At 35.2% G+C, this 15275-nt stretch overlaps 1 protein-coding gene across 8 annotated transcripts in view; it reads right to left on the reverse strand.

Annotated features, from left to right (window-relative positions):
- COBLL1 (cordon-bleu WH2 repeat protein like 1) overlaps positions 1–15275 on the reverse strand; it is a 159865-nt gene that overhangs the window by 39249 nt on the left and 105341 nt on the right. For 6 of the 8 annotated variants that reach the window (XM_037143073.2, XM_053665174.1, XM_053665175.1 and 3 more), the window contains 5 exons: positions 9458–9659; positions 7352–7580; positions 6315–6353; positions 403–500; positions 59–295 (listed from right to left, as the gene is read on the reverse strand). In XM_037143073.2, the coding sequence (XP_036998968.2) occupies positions 59–295; positions 403–500; positions 6315–6353; positions 7352–7580; positions 9458–9659 (805 nt within the window). The remainder of the gene's footprint in view (positions 1–58; positions 296–402; positions 501–6314; positions 6354–7351; positions 7581–9457; positions 9660–15275) is intronic. The other 2 variants (XM_053665172.1, XM_053665176.1) reach the window with 1 other exon arrangement.

Raw genomic sequence — 15275 nt, forward strand, 5'->3', positions numbered from 1 at the left:
ACAAGTTAGGTAAGGTCCCATATCCTACGCTAAAACAAAACGAAACAAAATTACGCACCTTATCTGTTTCATCCACACTCGCGGATTTCACTACAAGAGAAGCTGGCCTCTCCTGGATGTGAGCGAGGTTCTGAGGGACACTCTGAGATGCTGGCATTGGAGGCAATGGCGCCCGCCTCTTCTTAGGAGCATCCGATGGCAGGGTGTTGGAAATGTATGTTTTGGAAATGGTGTTGGACCTTGTAAAAGTCGGGCGGTTAGTACTCACTAGAGGGGTTGCTGGGGCACTGGCAGTCTAAAGATGAAAAGGCAAAATCTACGTGTAAATTCAAGATAAACAGCACATGCGATTAAAACCAGATTAGAAGGCTCTTATAATATGATAAATAAAGAAATACTTACTTGATCTCGCTTTTTCTTACTGCGCTGAAAAAAGCCAAAAAACCCTTTGTTTTCTTTCTCCTTCATAATGTCTAAATTTTGTGATATCTGGCAGGACTCTAAAAGAGAAAAAAAAAGTACCCACTCAGCCCCAAGTTTCTCTCAATTTCTTTCCTTTGAAAACTTTACCTAGTTATAAAAGCTGCTAATTATGATCTACTATGAGCCATGCACTCTGCTACACACCTTATATCTTATTTACTTCTCAAAGCAACAGGTAAATTTAGTAGTATTGCTCCTATTCACAATATAGGAAATTGAAGGTTAGAGAAACTAAGATACTTAAGTGGGCCCAATAATCAAGAAATTATAGAGTTATGATAAACTCAATTCATTGTGATTTGAAGTCTGTATTCCATAATTACCAATAATATTGAAAGTAAAAATCTTCAAATTAAATGAGATACCAAATTGCTACATTCAGTTTGTTCCTTTGTTTATTTTGAATATATTTTTGTGTCAGAGGTAAACCATCAAAAAATATTTTCCTTCCCCAAACATGATTCACTGTAGTTACTTAGTACTTTGTTATATAATTCATAAATGATATTTCTTTAATCCAGTGAGTCTCCACTGGGGAATGATTTCCCCTCCCCCACACCCCAGAAGACAATTTTGGTTGTCATACCTGGGGGTGGAATGGGAAGGATGTTTTATTGGTACCTACTGGGTAGACGCCAGTGATGCTAAACATACTACAAGGTCCAAGACAGCCCCTCGACAACAAAGAATTGCCTGACCCCAAATATCGATATTGCCAAAATTGAGAAATTGCTCTTTAATCAGAATAGCAAATGTCAAACCTCAAGGTTGCATATGTAATACTTCATTTTCCAAAAGTATTTCCTAATGTCAACCTAAGAGACTTCCAAACAGTGACAAACCCAGCACTGCTGAGTCACCCTGGCCCAGATGGTCTTTCTAACCATTTCCCACCGAAAGGAAATATGATTGCTTAAGAATGGCTGATTCTTAGCCAGGCCGTGAAAGACAAATACCACATGATCTCACCTACAAGTAGAACCTAGTCAACAAAACAAACAAGTATGCAAAATATTACCAGAGACATTGAAATTAAGAACAAAATGAGAGTAACCAAAGGGAAGATGGGAGGAGATAATGAGGGGAAAAGCAGGGAGGGTCATCAAGGAAGATGTATAAAGGACACATGGACAAAGCCAAAGTGGGGGTAGGATCAAGAGTGGGAGGTGGGAATGGCTGGGGCTGTTAAAATAAATAAATAAATACATACATACATAAATAAATAAACTGCTTAAAGAAAAAAATTTATTATAAAAGTCATAAGTAGCTTTTGGAGATGTTTGAAGAAAGAAGTAAACTGATCACATTTAAGTTTTAAAAAGATCATTGAACCTTGACTTAAGCAATGGTTTCTCCAGTACAACACCAAAATCACAAGCAGTCAAAAAAAAAAAAAAGATAAACTGGACTTCATCAAAATTTATAACTTTTGTGCTTCAAAGGACACCAGGACACCATGAAGTGAAGAGGCAATGCACAGAATGGAACCATGTATTTGCAAATCACATATCTGTTAAGGGACCCTTATCCAGAATACGTAAAGAATTCCTATATTTCTTTATGTACTACTTACTAAAGTAATTATTACTTTATTACTCTATATTACTTACTAAAATTACTTATATTACTTACTAAAGAGTAAACAACAAAAAGGCAATTGAACTTAAAAATGAGCAAAGGTTTCAACAGATATTTCTCCAGAGAAGATATACAAATGGGAAATATGCACATGAAAAGATGTTCAACATCAAAACTACAATAAGATAACTTCTAGGTTATCTTATTCATAACCTCTAGGATGCCTATCAGCAAAAAGGCAGGCAATAAGAGGTGTTAGCAAGGATGTGGAGAAATTGGAACCCTCATACACTGTTGATAGGAATGTAAATTCATACAGCTTCTTGGGAAAACAATTCCTCACATAGTTAAACATAGAGTTACCATATGACCTAACAGTTCCACTTCTATGTGTATATCCAAGAGCAACAAAAACCATGTCCACACAAAAACTTGCAGATGAATTTTTTATAGCAGCATTATTCATAATAGCCAAAAGTGAAAACAACCATATATTCATCAGCTGAGGAATAAAATGTATATCCATACAACAGAATATTATTTGTCAGCAACAAGGAATGAAATACTGATATATGTAACATGGATGGACCTTGAAACATTATGCTCCATGAAAGAAGCCAGACACAAAGGGCATATCTGGTATCATTCTGCTCATATAAAATGTGCAGAACAGGCAAAGTTATAAGGACAGCAAATAGGTAAATGGTTGCCTAGGGCTGAGGTACAGGGTGGAAAGGAATGGGTAGTGACTGCAGGGGGGTTCTTTTTAGGGTGTTGAATAAGATCGTGGTGATGTCTGCACAACTCTGAGAATATAATAAAACCATCATACACTTTAAATGGGTAAATTTTATCATTTATAAATGATAAAGGACACATATTTATTTCACGGTAAATAATGTCAAATTTATTTACATTAGACCAGGATTCAGCTGATTATGACCCATGGACCAAGTCCAGCCTACTACTTTTTTGGTACAACCTGTGAGGTAAGAATTGTTTTCACATTTTTAGGTGGTTGAAAAAAATAGAAAGAAAAATATTTTCTGGAACAAAAAATTATTAAAAAAAAAAGAATGGCTGCTTTTTTATTACTATCAAAGAATGTATAGGTTGAACCTGGAATAGCTAGTATTCCCAGAGAGAAAGCAAGCAAAATCTACTGGGCTGGTTTTAAAAGAACCAATTTTATATGGTTTCTACTGGCAAAACTCCAGACAATTTGGGTATCTTAAGAAAAATTCAATAAAGTAAAACATATTACATGTTTAATTCCATGCATTCATAGCAATAAAAAAGTAACTGATCCTTATGTTCATCTTTGTGTAATGCTAGGGAATCATTATTTTTAAAACTAATAAAGGGGAAGAAACACACTTTCCTGCCTTTTCTGAATGAATTCCACCTAGATAGACAAGGAGCAGACATGGGGAAATTTGATTTCTTTGGAAAAATCTCAATTAATTAAGGAATGTTCGCAATAGATTGTGACCATTTTTCAACTCCTGACTAAAATATAGGCAATAATTATCAATGACTAACACCAAAAAAGATTACTTGTCATTACAATGGAATGGTAATGGAAGTACACAATACCACCTGTGAAATATTTTTGCCAAAAACATCTCACCAAATCTGATCAAGATTCTAGATTTAACAATCAATTTATAGGAAGCACAGTAGAGAAACATGCTAAGTAGCATCACAGGATGCAATTAGCAATGTTCTGAATGTGGGGAACTCTGCAAGACAAATTGCCTGGTTTACTCAATAAATAAATGATTTTTTTTAAATAGAGAAATAAGGACTAGAGATCTATAAATTTTTAAAAACATCTCTACGATGTTTCTAAGAAACATATGGGTTTTATGGTAAATCACATAATTTTGGTGACATAGGAAACAAAGTACTACAAATAAAAACTGGTGGGATATAGCTAAAGCAGCAGTTAGAGGTAAATGGATAGTCTGAAAAAAATGTATATCTTAAATGCATACTTATTACTTAGGGGGTAAATGTACAGTATTTTTACTTAAAAAGAATGTTAAAAAATTAAATTATGACAAAGTAGGGCTATCCCAGGAAAGCAAAGCTAATTAATGCCAATAACTAAATATGCCTTACTAATGCAATATACCTTAATAACATATTAAAGGAGAATGACAGTTCACAAAATAAAACTTTAAATCTGATGCTTCAAATCTTAAATAAGCAGTATGCACTTGCTACAATGAGCAGCTAATAATAATCAACATGTGAATAACACATTAGGGTTGACAATTTTTTACATGCCTAATTTATTTCTTGGAACAATTCTGTTAGGGAGATATATGTTATCATTCTGAGTCCTTTTTCTAGTTTTGAGCATGTAAAGAAATGGAAGTGGGTTGTATTGTGCCATTGTATATCTGAGGACCTAGGTGACTGGAGAGTTAGAATAACTTCCACCAAGATATGTGGACATTTAATGGTACAACTGAGACTGGTATCCATTTAAAGATGATTTATAGTTCTTTTTACTTTTTTTAAACAAATGCTACTATTTCATTTTCAAAGAGAATCCTCCACTAATTATATATAAACACAGAGTTATATTTAGTTGGAATAGTAGATGGAAAATTCACATGCTGGCGCAGTCCAATAATTATAACCAGATGATTTCATATAGTTACTTTTGGCAAAGTAATTTCCAGGTGCCCATTCACCCTCTACAGCAATTAACCCCTAAGTCTTCACTTGCTTTATGTCAGGGATCACTGAATATTAGAGTTAAACACAAAGACAAACAAGGGCTTCAGCTTACTTAGAAAGCAACTCAAATACTACAATTCCTTTTTTCTAGTAGAGAGGCTATTTAAATAATGGCATGCAAAGTTCTAAGTCCTCTGATAACACCAAATAAAATTAGGAGAGAGCAATTAGACTGACCTTGTAGATTTTGATACTATAATAAGTGTTTTCTTAATTTTTCTATTCTATGGTCTTATGGCTTTGTTCATAGTTTTTAATCCTCTGAATAAACCACATATATTTTTGGCTGGAAGAGGTGTTAGAAATCAATGCATTCAACACCTTCAAAATGAGGTCAACAAAAATAGAGAATTCACTTTGGGTTATGCATGTGAAGAATGGCAAAGTTAGGAACAAAAGTCAAATACAAGTAACAGAATATTGCAGCTAGAGAGACCAACGAAGATAACTTTCTAATCTCTTTATTATGATGGAAGTAGAAGTTTAGATCCAGAGAGATAAAGCTATCTGCCCTTGCTAAATGAGCTGATATCTCCTGTCCTGTCAATTAAAATGCCTGCCCTCTGATTAATCAGTATGTACTTTAAGTAAGAAATTTCAGCTCTTCTGATTAGGCTCGTAACATGATAGACACCAATAAGAAATCATCATGCTATTACCTATGTGGGTTAATTCTTGGAATTGGGAGGTTCACTATGCTCTGGAAAACTTGAAAGTGGGAAAGAAAGAAGATTCCAATAACAAACAATGTATACAGTTAATGGTGTGTTTTTTCAGTAGAGTGGTAATTATTAAAGTAATCAACCCTCTGACCCTAACCCTTTTTAATGAGGGAAGACTTTCAGACTTTATTATTATTGGCTATTCTTAATAAAGTTTTCAGCATGAAAGTAATACATTCCCATTATAAAATTCTGTAATATAAATAAAAAAAGGATAGAAAGTAACCCAATGCCCTGACACCCAAAGGTAACCACTATAAAAATGTTTTATGTATTTACTTTCAGAAATTTTATGTAAAAGTTTTTTACAACTGTATTAAACACATTTAAATGCTTTAAAAGCTCATTTTAGTGTAAGCCATTTTCCAAGTTATTACAAAATATTCACAAACAACATAATGGCGGCAAAAATTTCCTATGATATAAATACCCTGATTATGATAAATAACAGTTCAATGAAAATAATCTAAGATCTTTTCATGATACCACCAAACTATTAAGATCCTAGCAAAATCATTTTTTCAAGAATATATTTTTTATATCTTAGGTTAATATTAATTTTAAAACAATTATTGAAATGTAATTATTGTATTAAAAATCAGAAATCAAGGAGGGCCTTATAAATGATTTTTCAGGAAATAAAACACAAAGATTGTCTAAATTAAAATTTTGTATACATTAGTAATATTTAAGAAGGTAAAATTAAAAGCTTATTTTTAATTTCCCCAACAGAAATAGATTTTACATTATAATTTATTTCTGCTGATTCATATGTCTTACCTTGTACCGATGATTTACTGAAGGCAGTAACAGAAGTGGCTACAGAGGAGGGTAAAAGAGGGTAAATTGACTTAAAGATGGTGTCTGTTCAAGGATATAACATCACTGAGTTGAAATAATTGACTATGGGTTTACATAAAGCCTCAATCTCAGGATAAAGTTTGCAGTTTTCTATTCATAGAAGATGTAATTGTCTCCTTTACTAAACTTTTTATTTCTCCTAATAAAACAGATTCATACAAAAAGATGAGCTTGCATTTCTCTCTCTGTTACACATTGTATAAACCAACATTATCTAAGATCTCCCAATTTTAATATACTAATTTTTATATAGATTAATACTGAAAAGTACTTCTATTTAGAAAACTTTCTATTTAGAAAGTAAACTGATTCATTTTATAAGCCTGTTGGTTTTGGGTGCTGACCTTAGAAAAAAATTTAGCAAGAATGCTAGTTAGGACTCAAGACAAAATTTAGCTTGAATGCTAGTTAGGACACAGACAAAATCATAGTGAGTCTACAGTAATTCACACTTGATTACAACAATAATACATTTACATGTAAATTTTTTTATTTTCTGTTTAAATTTCAAAGCCGTTTAATTATCAAAGAATTAAGTTAAATTCCACCAAAAATATATTCATTGGTATATGGAAATTTGTAAAATGTGATGCAGCTTAAAAAGACAAGTTTTGATTTCAATTTCAAACCCTGAAATAAAATTATATTTTGTGTTCTCTTCTTATTTCTAGTGCCATGTATTGACTTCTATCTATAGGATCCATTTAGGATCCATTAAAGTGCCATTATGAACTTGAGAAAAACTACACATAAACATAATACACACACACACACGTATCCATACAGAGTATAGCAAAAGTAGGTTTATAGTTAGTTGCCTGCATAAAAAATAATACAATGATTAATGAACAATAACACAAGAATAAACAGTGTTTCATGCACTCACAACTGTGAACCTACTTTTGCCTACCTTGTATACGCACATCCTGTCAAATAAAGAAAACAACAAGTCTTACCTTTGCTGACATCCATGGCATACAATTCTCTAAGTCCCAGGTCATTAAGAGATTTTGTCAAGTCGAGGGGCTCCTGAGACTGATAATCCTTCAACAACAGTGTATGGACTGGATCAAACTCACATTTGCTGCATATAATGGGGGCAAGTTCTTGAAGTGATGCATGTGGGTTAACTCTCACTATTGTCTTCTGCGTTTTCTTAAAATTGATCACTACTCTCACAGTTTTCTGAAACACAGTTAATGCCATAGTTATACTATAATCTGCTAAAATAAACTTAATTTTTTTATTAATGTTACTTCCTAAATCCAAATTAGATTCTTATAAACAGTTTGCTTATTAAATAATCTAGATTAATTTCACAACCCTTGTAAAGTATTGTGTAAGTTTAAATCCAAAAAGAATAGTGGATATTTTTGTTTTGTTCCTGAAAATATTTACTTTAAAATTAACAAATATTCATAATACAGAATTATGTGTGTTTTATTTCATTCTATATTTGAGGGATATTTATCTTTTAATAGTTTTTAGTTCTCTCAATAAAAGGGGGAATTTTGGCTAAAGCTTTTAACTTCTTTCCATTTGAAATAAATTAAAGGAGATAGTACATATAAAGAGCTTAGCATAGTGGCTGGCACATAGTTATCAAAAAAAACACATTAGCTATATTGTGACTATCTATTGTTGTCACTATATTATTACTATTTTAGCTCATTTTAACATATTAGTAAAATATTAAAATGTTCCTTATTTACACATTTAATGCTATGGATTCAAAATTATTAAAGATTTTTAAGCATCTGATCATTTAATATAACTGAATTACGTACTGGATATAATCAGAACTTTGAAACATGTGACCATGCTAAGTCTATAGATTGCAGTTCTTCAAAGCTTAACATGAATTCACAAAACAAACGTCACATGTGAGCTCATGATATAGCATAAATACTGTATCTAAATAGCCCACATATCTAGGTATTTAACCCACTACCCTAATAAATATTTAACATTCAATCACATTTTGAAGAAAGCAAGTATGTTTTAGGATTATAAAAATATTAACTTCTTTATTGACAGCTTTTTAAGAATATGAAGAAAATGTGAGAATATATATACAAGTCATTTGTCAATGGACTATTAATATATAAACCTCTATATATTTTCTGAAGTTAAAAATGGTTGATGTTGCTCCTAATGAAACAGTATTTCTTGAAACCCATTAGCTTGTAGCTCTATTGCTTATAGAATGAAACCAATTATATTAAGAATTGATATTAGAATATTATTAAAATTTTTTGCTTAAAATACGTACATTTCAGAAAAGTGAGCCATTGTGTAGCTCAAATGAACAATAATGTAGATGTCAGTAAGTTACAACCACCACTTACCAAGTAAATAAAGGTAAAAAACCATTTAAAAAAAATTCTTAAATATTTTTTTTAACTTTACTTAGGCAGTTACAGAGGTAGAAGTAGTGAGCCGTAGAAGAATTGAGGCGGCTGAGATGCGTGGACTCAGGAAACAAGTTATAGAGGCTAAAGAAGGCCCTTGGAGCTTAGGAGAAAGCAAGCGCAGAGACATGCCTAAAGGAAGGAGGTGTGGGGGGAAGGGGGGGAAGGAGAGAGGGGGAAGAGGAGGGGGAAGAGGAGGGGGAAGAGGAGGGGGAGAGGGGCAAGGGAGAGACCAGGGAGGGGGAGAGAGTGGGGGAGGGGGAGAGAGTGGGGGAGGGGGAAGGAGAGGCCCAAATGAATTTTTAATACAAGGTTCAAAAACCTTCCTTTATATACAAAATACTTTCTAAAAGAATAGCTTAAAATACAGATCGTTCATAATTGTCAGATTCTAATACTGTCACATACCATGGATCACTTCAGAGCAGCAAAAATCTAAAGTAGGCCCCAAACGCTACTTAGCCCAAGGATCAATAACCAACTGAACCCTAAACAAAGTGGTCTAGGGAAACATGACAGCCACATTCACCTCAAATTTGACCAGGAAAGGCAATTTATATTTTATTTACAAAGAACTGCAAATAATGACTGAAAAATCAACTTAGTATTTTAGCTGTAAGATATCAATCAATTCTACAGTGAAATTCTTACCTCTGGTATTATAGGTGTAGGTTTTTTCTTATCCAAAATTTTTGGCTTTAAAATTACTTTCTCCACCTCCAACATTCCTATTGGTGTGTTTGGCTTAAATTTAATGGGGTTCTTTTCAGCTGACAGCAGATCGATTGTGTGACTTGATGGGTTCAAGTGATACTGAGCACAGAGAAATACCAACAAGTCCATCATAGGTTTACTGCAAAACAAGAGCAACGCCGATAGCACAGTTTCATCAACTGTCAAAGTCATTGTTTCAAGCATTTTTCTTGGGGCCTCTTGTTTTCAGTATATATAATAAAACAGGACAACAAATTAGTATGTGTGAAAGCAGCTTAAAATTGAACTACTTATATTCCAGCCGACAAAATTATACTTCTTAATGTGTCCTCAGGAATATTCAAAATAACTTGTACCCTAGTGTTGGTTTGGTAATCATCTATATTTTATCTGCCCAATTGTCTTCATGTTATAAATCTCAGGAGAAGGACAAGTCCTTGACTTACCCAGGAGCAGGCACGTAGTTTAGCAGATGCTCCTTCACAACAGTATTTGGAATACCAGCAGCCTTCAGGTACAAATTGATTATATTCCAAAGTTTCCATAAGAACAAAGCATTAAGAAGAGCTACTACCATTTCTACTTTGAAAAGCATAGTAAATATCTACCTGGGTAAGCACACAAAACCCTAAAGAAAAATGTGGTTTAAATTTCTTAATTCATTCAAACACATTTAATATTTTCAAGGTATTAGGCACACAGCACAAGTATGTGGGATACCTGCCCTCACAGACCTAATTCTCTACTAGACGCACTAGACCGAGTGTGAGCAAACTATAATCTGCAGGTCAAAGTGGGCCCACTGACTTTTTTAAAAATAAAGTTTTATTAGAATAGAGTCATGCTCATTTGTTTACATAATAGCTAGGGCTTCTTTTGTGTCACAATGGGATTTGAACAGGACATGAACTGAGACTGTATGGCTCACAAAGCATAATTATATTTACTTTCTGGCCCTTGACAGAAAGCTGATGAGCTGCATGCTAAACAATAAAAAAGTAATCAAGCAAATGCATGAATTTCAAAAATGATTAAATTTTAAATGCTAATGGTAATACAGAATCTATTTCTCCAGGAAATGGCACACTCAAGTTGAAATCCAGAAACATTCTCAACTGTTTGCTCCCCTTTTCACAAAATCAATTATTCGCCCAGACTTGTATTTTCATTCACACTATCAACAGAATAATGTGGTCTCTGAGTCTTTCTTAATTGCCAGCTCTTAAGGAAATCCTCTAAAAAATCTTTTGTATGATGTGCTTTCCTAAAATGACAGAGCTCATCGTTTGCGTTTAAGACTAAGGCACTAAAACACAGTGTAAAGGCCCTATTGTTGGGAACTGCCCTGTTGGGTTTCAGAAGCTGTAACCCCCCATTGCTAAGGCTGAGTGACCTTCTGACCATAAGCTACTAAGGAGACAAAGATTATCTCCCTGGCAAGGGCGCCACCTCTGCTCCTTTTTTCATAACTGGCCTCCAGTGCTTGATCAGTTAGCCAATGAGGGGTAAGATTCCCCAAGGGGGAAATAAACTTAAGACAGGCATGATCACATGGAGGCCCCCAGGAAGGACTTGGGGGGCTATGGAGAAAGGGGGTGACAGACCCTCTCCCCTCGGCTTTGACATAGCCTGAGTCCTCATTCTGTCTGCAAGAAGTCTCCTAATTTCTTGGCATCCTTACTACCCTTGCCTGACTTAAGCCTGAAACAATGCTGGAGGTGGGTACTGTCCTGTGCTGGAAAGGGTGGGTTCCCTAGGGCAATCAGACCTAAGAAAAAATATGTAAAATCTTGTGAAACCTGCTTTGTTTAGAATGCTCTCAATTAAATAAGGGTCCAAGCAAGAAGTGAGTTTGTTCCTCAAAGTTTTATGGCTCTTTAGCTATCTGACCCTGATTCAAAATAGGCCCTCAGAGTTCTTTGTTATCTATTGTTTGATCCTTATTGCCTCAGAATGATTAATGAGCTTTACCTGTATCCCTGTGCAAAACAAACCTAATAAAAGCCCATTGAGGAAAAGGCTCTTGGTCCTTCTCCTTTGAGATCAGCCACCTTTCCTCCCCAAGCAGGTCGTGTCTTGGTAGACTTATTCTCATCTGTGGTGGCCAGGGGACCCTGTGGGTGGAGCCTTCCCCAACACCCTGTTTTCATGGATTGAGTACAGGTTGATGAGCTTGACTTGAGGGTAAGTAAGTAGCCACTAATGTTTCCACTAAGAAATACAAATGTCAGTTAAAAGAAAATCCCTATGTCTTGGCTAGAGATATGAACCTGGCTACTGGCTTTCAGACAGGAAAATGAGACTAGGAATTTCACCATTCAGTATGCTGACTTTAATTTAGTCCCTCCGTTTTCCCATGTGCCTAATCCCTATTCTCCTAGGTCTCCAGAGAGGCGGTCTTCTGCTGAGGAAGGGTTGAGGTCTGACACTGAGTAGTGCTAAAGTCAAAAACACATATATCAGAAAGACTCTCAAAGCATCGCCTGTGTTCCGCTCCCTACCTCACCTTTTGTGGTTGTGGCTGGACAATCTTAGGCCACTTCAGTGTCCACAGGACAAAGAGGAATGCTTCAAAATGGAATAGTCACCTCCCTTCTCCTCTCCCACGTACAAGTGGTACCCCATTATACATACATAAAAAAAAATAAAATAAAAGACTCAATCAATGTTCCTCGGTAAAAAAATGCTCTCTGGAGTAAATTTTCAGTCCTCAAAATACATTTTCCTATGTCTTATTAGATGATTTCACAATGTGGAAGTTTTATGTCCTTCTCTTGACCTATTATGCTCATACATTAATTTGTATATAATTGCCCACATTTGGGTTTTGGATAGTACATACTAAATCTCACCTAAAAGGAGACATCCATAATGGCATTACTGAAGTCAATATTTTGGTACCATATACTGTATGCAAGCACTTTGATGTTATACAACAATTCTATACTTGGAAATGGCACCTTCTTTTTCTGAGAGTAAATAAGGTTAAGAAGGGTTAGGCAATGTCTAGGTAAATGCAACTATAAATATAGTTATGCTGGAAGAAGAGAAAACTTTCACCGCTAACCACAGGGAGCTCTGTCCACTATTGTCCATGAGTTAATGGTGGTATGTTCAGATTATATTTTTCTGTATATACATAAATGCCAAGTAATACAAATAAAAATACTAAAGCTTACATTTCAAACACTTTTCTTAAATGTATAGGTCCTTAGAACTTAAAAAACTCAAACGTTCAGTTCTTTAGAAATACACAATAAAAGTTAGCAAAAGTAGTTATTGATATGAAGTTCTGTTTTGTTTCTGTTCTGTTAATCCCTATTTTTGTGCCATCATTTTAATCCTTTGATATACAAACATGTAAACATTTAAAGAAAAAATATATTTTCCATTTTTTAAAGGTATAGAGTATACTCTGTAAAGGTATACATTTTACAGACTTTTATTTAACCCTTCTGATATGCTTTAATAAATTGTCTTTTTTTATGTGATACATTAATTTTCTAATTTAATAGATGGGGTGGATAATGGGCCAAGAATATTATAAAAATGGCCCATTCCCTCAGTTGATTTGATCATCTATAATCTGTGGGTAAAAAAGGTGAACTAGGAAATGTGACCTCACAGGGTGATCTGACGTAGATTCCTACGGCCAGGTCCTGGTGGGTAGTCAGGCCCCCGGCAGATCACTTTTTAGTTAAGGGTTTATCTTTGCTTTAAGCAAGCCCTATCCAAGTTGCTTCTATGCATCTAGGTTAACACTCCTTTGAAATACACCTAACTACCCTCAGGGGAGCACATAATCCTAATTATCCTGTAATTTAACCTCACCTCACTTTCCTGTAATCTTCCTTTGGTTCTCTCCTTAATTTCATATGCATAAAAGAAACTGTAAAACTGTCAATTCTCCAAAGCATTTGAAATCTTGCTTCCAGCAGCTATCACCAATTTTGGCTTAAATAAACTCCTATAAAAATCCTCCACAGGTTTGGATATTTCTTACATCAACAAATCATTTCACACTATACCAGATTTCATGGCAAAAAAGATTTCACACTTACTAGAGCTATATCATGACCCTCGAACTCACCACTACCTAGATGTTTTCTAATAAAAATATTTCTTCAAAAGGCAATTAATAGTCACTGAACTTATTTATGACTTTATTCTCTCATTCTACAATTCTAAGTTCAAATCTCTATGCAATAATTCCAGAAGTCAGTTTTGCCTTGAAAATATTCTTCTTCCCAGAAAGATAAATGCAATAGATCAGAAAGTTTGGTAACAGACACAAATACAGATGGGAATTTAATACTGCATATAATAATGGTATTTCAAATTTCTGGGAAAATAATTAAATTTTCAACAACTGGTACTGGGAAAACTAACTAGCCATCTGACGGAAAAAAAGTTATGTACTGGTCTTTCCTTTGCTCTGCTCCCTGTCCAGCCCTACGGGGAACAGTCCCCCCACTCGGGGCCAGGAGTTTGAGCTCAGTTGCTCAGAGGCCCCAGGGAGACTACAATCTGTGACAAAAGGCGCGGACTCACATTTGTACAGAATCTGTACAAATTTACCAAGTCCAGAGCTCCAGATACAGTGTTTCAGCCTTCACCTGCATATCTTGAAAAAATATGGTAGGGATCCACAGCGCCCTCAAAGACTGCTTCCCGGAATAAAAAGTACAAAAAGATGCTCATATTGTGGAAAAACGTAGTAAAGATGCTTGGGTTAGAAAAAGAGCATACTCCTCAAGTCCACAAGTAAATGCAAAACTGGAAGTGGTTAAACATTTGGTAAGAACCAAGCCCCCGAGGTTGCCACAAGGACTTCCAACAGAGAAGGACAGGCTCACAGGTACCTCAAGATACAGGGGAGTCAGTGGTATATCCAACCCCCATAGAAAAGGGATCAGTTAAAACCTAATGACACAGCAGTTTCAGATTAAAAAGTGCAAATCCTTTTTATTTAAACATGGTGAGAAAGTGTTCTCATTAACATATATTTTAAATGCTAAAAAAAAAAAGTGATGTATTATCTACTTTATTCCTTACACTAAAGCAGCTCCAAGTAGACCAGATATATAAATATGAGCTTTCAACTCCAGGGGGTTGAGAGTGGGGGCGAAAAGTAATCCATCTTCATGTAGTGTGTGTTCCAGAGCACTGCTGCCCAATGGGGCTTTCTGCAGTGATGAAAACTTTCTATACACGTGCTGCTCAACACAGTGGCCTCTCACCGCATGTGGCTGTTGTGAATGAGAAAGGAGCTATGAAGTAACTCTGACAAGCTCAGTGACTGAAAGTAACCTCACAGTGTGAGCTGACCTTGAATTACTAGCTGGGCAGGCCCAGGTGGGCAGTCACACCCCAGGCCTATCACTTCCTTCATCAAAGTTTTATCTTTACCTTAAGCAAGTCCTGTCCATTGTTCTTGGGCATCTCCATGAACAAATCTCTGCAGCACAGAGTAATCCTCTTTTCCAGACCCCTCTGACCACCCTCCAGACAGCACATGATCTTGTTGCTGGTTTACCATTCCTGTTTACTGTAAATGTTCCCTCGGTTTTACTTTTCATTGTGTCAGAGATTGGCCCCTCCTCAATCTGCCAGCAATGGATTTCATGTCACCTTCCTTCCTTTCTCTCCCTTGACCCCAAATGCATAAAAAGAGCCGCCAAACTGCCATTCTCCAGAGAATTTTTGAGATCTTGCTTCCAAGCATGTCCTCGGTTTGGCTCAAATAAACTCTCAT

Source organism: Artibeus jamaicensis, unplaced genomic scaffold (assembly GCF_021234435.1).
Source record: "Artibeus jamaicensis isolate MK-2021 breed Jamaican fruit bat unplaced genomic scaffold, CSHL_Jam_final contig_391, whole genome shotgun sequence".
Taxonomy (NCBI): domain Eukaryota; kingdom Metazoa; phylum Chordata; class Mammalia; order Chiroptera; family Phyllostomidae; genus Artibeus; species Artibeus jamaicensis.